The 6,494-nt window shown below is 40.5% G+C and overlaps 1 protein-coding gene across 1 annotated transcript; it reads right to left on the reverse strand.

Annotated features, from left to right (window-relative positions):
• Nucleotides 1-462: 462 nt before the first annotated feature.
• LOC132992453 (zinc finger protein 883-like) lies at nucleotides 463-6,188 on the reverse strand. Its single transcript, XM_061061747.1, has 5 exons — nucleotides 5,414-6,188; nucleotides 4,760-4,949; nucleotides 4,573-4,653; nucleotides 4,039-4,098; nucleotides 463-2,504 (listed from the first exon to the last, which is right to left on the reverse strand). The coding sequence occupies exons 1-5, from the start codon at nucleotides 5,630-5,632 to the stop codon at nucleotides 1,237-1,239; spliced, it is 1,818 nt and encodes a 605-aa protein (XP_060917730.1). The 5' UTR covers nucleotides 5,633-6,188; the 3' UTR covers nucleotides 463-1,236.
• Between the last annotated feature and the right edge of the window lie 306 nt (nucleotides 6,189-6,494).

Here is a 6,494-nt window from a genome sequence, read left to right on the forward strand (position 1 = left end):
CATTTGCATGTCCCATTTTGTAACTACAGAAGAGAAACAGCAACAACAAAACCTCCAGGTAGGAGTCGGAATGAGGAATGAAACGAAAAATGAAATCTCTAAGTCTGATAGTCTGGACTGAACACCAACATTATTTATTAACTTATTAGTTTCACTGATGAGGTTCAGGAAACAATGTTCAATGACTTACAGCCATCTCCACAAAATGTTGGTGGTTCCTCTTATTTTAAATTGTGCTAATAAGTATTAGCTTAAAGCTCTAATATGAAACTAATCGAGACAATATGACAGGATGGGAAAAGGTGATTTACACAGGATCAACATCTGTGCCAACAAGCCGCTGAGTGTGGTGGCAGATGTTCATTCTTGGTTGCCTGAATTTGAACTTAAAACCAATAAAGAAAAGGCAATTTAATAAAACTTAATGAAGCTGAATGAGACAATTCAATGAATGGAAAGACATTACAGTAAAGAAATGTATGTTTTAATAACTGTTTGAACTCAAAACAAAAAGTGGTACATTCTCATACTATTTAACTTTTTTTTTTTTTTAACAAAACCAAACCAATGCTAACAGAAGCTGAGAACACCTGGTCCAGAGTTCACATCTAGTCAATACTCAACTCTTCAAGAGCCAGTCAGCAACATTTTCTTAGACAAGCACTGAGGAAAGATATTTTGTGGAACTGTCAAAATGTGTTGACGAGGGCATTAAGTATTGTAATACAACTTGGAGGCCAGAAGGGGGCACATACTATATGTTTGTTTTGCTGATTGCGTACTGATGAGGCCGTACCTGCACGGGTAGTCAGCAGCCAGAAAGTCAGAAAAAAAAACAGTAGCAAAATCAGGTGTCTGAAATCGGGGTATGATGTTTACATGCACAAACACAAAAACAGGATACTGAAGTCCATGTAAGAGAATGAGAGAACCCAAACATTTTAAACACATTTAGCCCTCTGGCAGTGGGAATAAGATGCATGTGGTCCTCTTGATATCCTTCCTGGTTAAGTGAAGCTTACGCGTACATGAAGCCAGCAATGGTCTAAAGCCGGGGAGGAAATCAAATGATTTGACTCATCTGTGTGAGCAGGATGGAGAAATCATTGATGACTGACTCTGTTGTCTCATTGTATTTATCATCACATTCCCAGCATGGGGCCCACTGTACAGAAAGCAAATGTATAGAAGGTGACCATTTAGTAGTTTAATATTTTGGAGATTCACTGCATTTTTTCAGACAGTCACCCCTAGGTGACTCCTCTGATGTTTCCTGAAGTCCCCACGGTTCAGGAATCCTTTCCCACAGACCTGACAGTTGTACGGTTTCTCCCCTGTGTGGATACTTCTGTGCAGCTTGAGGCTGGTGGACTGAGTGAACCTCTTGCCACAGACGTTGCAGCCATACAACTTCTCCCCCGAGTGGATCGCCTGGTGTACCCTGCGATTGCTGGGGTTGCTGAACTTTTTACCACACTGATCGCAGGCGTACGGCTTCTCCCCTGTGTGGATGCTCATGTGATACTTGAGTTTGACCGTGGAGCGGAATGACTTGCCACAGACGTCGCAGACCGGCTGCTGGCCCGGTTTCTTGCCGGTGTGGATCCTCATGTGGTTCTGGAGTGCGCTGGCGTGGCCGCAGCGTTTGCCGCAGGTCTCGCACACATATGGCCTTTCTCCCGTGTGGGTCAGCATGTGGTGCTTCAGTGCGCTCTTGTGGCTGCAACCTTTCCCACAAACCTCACAGGAGAAGAGTTTCTCTCCGGTGTGTTTGCTGAGGTGATTCTTCAGGACGCTGAAGTCGCTGCATCCCAGGCCGAGCACGTCGCAGCAGTTCTCCTTTTGCACGTGAGTAAACCGATGAGTCGCCAAAGACAAGGGCGTGAAGAAACTGTCGCCGCACATTTCACAGACAAAATCTCTGTCACCTGAGTGTAGACTCTCGTGATCGGCCAGACTCCGCCTGCACTCAAACGTCTCCGGACAAAGCGAGCAAACAAACGTCTTATTCAAGGCACTGCACCTGTGCCGCTGCAGCGCCAACGCCCCGCTGAACTGACCCTCACACAGCGTGCAGGTTCGGGTGTTCGGTTGCTTCAGTGCGTGCCGACGCATGTGTCTGACAAAGGTGGACTTGTGAGCAAACTCTGTCCCGCACTCCACGCATTTGTGAAGCTTCTCTCCGGTGTGACGTCTCGAATGAGCCTCGAGTCCCCGCAGCACCGAGAAACGTTTGCCGCACTCCTGGCAGAGGTGAGGTTTGGAGTGACTCAGGTAGTGTCTCTCCATCAAACACTTCAGAGTGAACGACTTGTCACAAGAAGGACACTGAAATGGTCTCGTGGTGTTTTTTCTATTCTCCAGCGTGTTGGTTGCGGTCTCTGTTTCCTCCTGAACGACATCACCTGCTCTCACATCAGAGTCCAGCTCTGAGGAGGGATTTGTTAGCAGAGCTTCAGATTCCAATGTGGACTCAGAGTTACACACCTCTGTGTCTACATCATCTAAAAAAAAGAAACAAAAACAATAAAAGCTTAATTAGAGGACGTGATCCAGAGTTTGACAGTACACAGCTTAAAAAAAGACAAACAGGGACTCTCACAACAAGTAAAAAAAAATGTTTTGTTTTTGCTTATAAAGAGGAGAAAGTTTTTAGGAAACATTTTGTCATCATAACAGACCAAGAAACGTCTGCAACCAATTAAAAGGTCTTCACTGTCGTATGTTAGAGTAAACAAGTAAAGTTCTTTTTAATAAGGAGAAGGTGACTTTAGAGAGAACTGGAACAACTACAATGGCAAAGACAACCTCATCTTCCTGTGTGCATGCATCAGACCAATTACTATGATGATTCAAACACAGACTGATCTCTCTCATATATGTTAATATGGCTGCAGTTATAGTCCATTTTATACCATAAACTCTTCTTTTAAAGGTCACATATTATGCTAAATAAATACACTTTATCATGTTTTTCTAACTCTAATATGTGTCTCTAGTCTGGCTACAAACCCCACAATTGTGAGAAAAGTCCATCCTCTCCGTCTTTTGTCTGCTCCACTTTTCAGAAAATGTGTGCTCAAGCAGGTCGTTTGGAGATTTTCCCTTCATGACATCACAAAGGGCAGTAACTCCTCCCCCAGGTGGGTGACACTCCCACAGCTAGGTGTTTGTTCTGCCCTCTGAGTCTGCCTTCTCTCCGTAAACAATAGGGCATGGAGCGAGAAAGCCCAAGACATCCAAGCCCTTCCAGAGAGGGGGCGTGGTCAGACACAGCTCATTTACATATTTAAAGGTACAGACACAGAAACAGTCTGTTCTGAGCAGGGCTGAAATAGAGGGGTTTATAGATATGATCAAATACAGGATCAGAGTGGATTTAGAACAAGAAACTTCAAATACACACTTCGAGGACCTCTGAGACTTATTTAAACTTATTGAAAAGGTGGATAATATGTGACCTTTGCAGCTTTCTGTTCACTGGTGTAAAATGCCTCCTCTTGGTTCTAAAAGTTATATCGTACTACTTCACTTTCATTCTCAGTAGAGTCTCTTCTGAACGCAGTAAAACGGCTTTTTTGTTACACATTAATATATCAGAAATCAAGTATTTGCCCTGTAAATGTCTCTCTGAGTCACGGCTGTCTACCAGGCCACTTTACCAGTTTGCCTAGAAAAAGATGATTCATCAAACAGAAAGTATTCGTCCTGATTGTTTATAATTAGCTGCCCCCTCCCTCTGGAACTCACTCCCTACACACATTCAACACTGCACCGACCCTCCTACTTTCAAATCACTTATCAAAACTCACCTCTTTAAACAAGCTTTTAATGTATGATTGTGATGTATTTCCTGTTTTCTGTTGTTTTACCTTTATTGTTGTTATCTTTATGATTTGTGTGTAATGTTGCAATGTCCGTTAGTCTGTCCTTACTGTGCTGTTCTTTATGTTTTTAACTATTGTACAGTGTCTTTGAGTTTTTAAAAGCGCTTATAAATAAAATGTATTATTATTATTATAATGTCAGACTATTTACCACATTCAATCTGAGACTCTGGGTCAGCAGCCGCGGTTGGTACTTCAGGCTGTTGCTCCACTGAAAAAAACAACAACAACATGGAATTAGCATCAGTGCAGTCATCATAGAAATTATAGTATCATAAAGTAGTTTCAATGTTATCTGCAAGTGTGACCCACTGTTAACTCTAAAGACAATAGGCTTCAACATGAGTGGGTGGAGACATGTTTGGCAAACGATAGATACTTAACTTACATTTATTAACAATAACTAAAGCTCTTATAACACTAATAACATCACTATAACATTAAAACCATTTTAATTTGAACATTTTATCCATAGGTAAAGCTAGATTCAAAGGTAGGCAAACTCAAACATGTTTCAATCATTTTTTTCTAAATAAACCTTTAAAAATGAATAAGCGTTATTCAGCAATATAATAAACAAATTGATTCAAAGAATAAGTAGCCTTTACAGATCTGAGTGAGAGAGATTGGTACGTATTACAAGCTTTAATTTAAGATATCATGTTAAGAGCAGCTGGTGTAATACCTCTGTGATATGAATGATCATTCTCCTGTGTGAATGCTGGTAGGAGTTCTCCCTTTCTCTTCAGACGAGAGCTTTTTGAGTCTGGAATTTAGAAACAACAACATATAATGATGCTTAAATCACAAAGAAAGTTGAAGTGTATAAAAAGAAAAGAGCTCTTCACAGCCTGTAAAACTGATTAATTTACCTTTCTTTGGCCCGGCCACTCGCCCTGCTTTTGTTGCTTTTAGCTTCACACTCGTCTGATTTGTCTCATCAGTCAGCCTCTGTTCTGCAGCAGCACCATCCTCAGCTTCACATAAAGACACTTTCAACATCATCAGTATTTTCTCTGCTGCACTTTTGGTCCACGCTGACATGAGAGATACAAACTGGTTCTGTGGAGCAGAGAGTAAGAAAGACTGGTTAGTTATCAAAAACCACTTTTACCCAACACAACTAACTTTTTATATTAAGTGACCAGAAAATAATACATGAAATGTATTCAGGAAATAACTAAGCTTATTGTGCATCTTAAATTATATACCGTCAGCTTCTTTCAGTTTTTAAGCACTTATCTTTATTCTACGATGTTTGGATAAAAACACACTTTGAAGATATGTTTCAGGGAACTTGTTGGACATTTTCATGTATTTAGATGAAGATGAGATAAACTGAAAAATAAATCAAAGCCTTTCTGACATAATAACTTGTATTCTTAAAGACTCTTCACCTCAATTTAATCAGAAACCTTAATGTCTAGTTTCATTTCACTTAATAATATATAAATATGTCTAACACCGCTGAATATTCATAATCAAAGTAAACTACACCATATGATACACAACAGGTTGTGTGTTACCGTTAAATCTTTATAATACTTGTTGTCCTCCGGTGGAGTCACTTGTCTCTCCCGCTGCTCCTCGTCCTTCACAGCCGGAGCAGAGCGCTCCTCAGCGGCTGTAGTTTTCACGTTAGCCGAGCACAGGTCCAGAAGTCTGCGGAGCTCCGTCACAGCCGCCTCCACCACGGTCTCCATGACAACAGCTACCTGACTCTCTAACGTCTCCAGACTCAACATGTTACCGGGTGTTTTCACGGTTATTAATGTTATACGTTTACTCAAGTTGTAAAACTAACATGTTGATGTTTTTTCAATTTTCTTCTTCGCGGGAAATCTTCTTGTTCTGTTTTTTTTTTTTTTGTTGTTGTTGTTGGGTTTACGAACCAATGTTACATGTGACACCGCCCTCTAGTGTACCGGAATAAAACAACACTCTGACTGTATGGCTAATTGTCCCTATTGGCTCTAATTTGAATAAAAGAAATTGACAGAGCAAGAATTATTGCTCTAATTTTCAAAATGTTGCTAAAAAATATTTAAATAATGCCACCTGGACCTAATAGCCTATAGTTTGACCCCGGTCTCTAACAGACCCCTGATGCCCCACCTCCGGCACATGTCAATCACCTTGTCCTGAAAGCTGTCTCTTCACACTAAACGTCTTACATATTCAGCATCTTTCTTGCGTTCATAAAACAATTTAGATTTTTTTTAATTTTGTGGAAACTGTCTTTTTCTATGTTGTGTGAAGTAGCACTGGAATTGACACTACACACCTTTGTCTTATGCCTCACCCTTACCATGGTGCTGTGTGGTTGAAAATCTGAACATTTGTGACAGTTTTTTGGGGTACAAACTTGTGTTTTTGTTATCAATGGAAAATAATTGGGTGATATCAAGAAACAAATCTGTTAAAAGGGTCCCAATTTAAAAATGTTTTCTAATCAGTGATATGTTAGTGTTGCCGTCCAGAGAAATTAATGTTAATTAGTTTTTTACAATACTCTCAAGCCTATCTGTCTTTTTACTTTGTGTGATTTATAGCAGGAAGGTACATTTAACAACAACGTTAATAAGAGTTAGGCTAAGTGTACTACTG

Source organism: Labrus mixtus, chromosome 17 (genome assembly GCF_963584025.1).
Source record: "Labrus mixtus chromosome 17, fLabMix1.1, whole genome shotgun sequence".
Classification (NCBI taxonomy): Eukaryota; Metazoa; Chordata; class Actinopteri; order Labriformes; family Labridae; genus Labrus; species Labrus mixtus.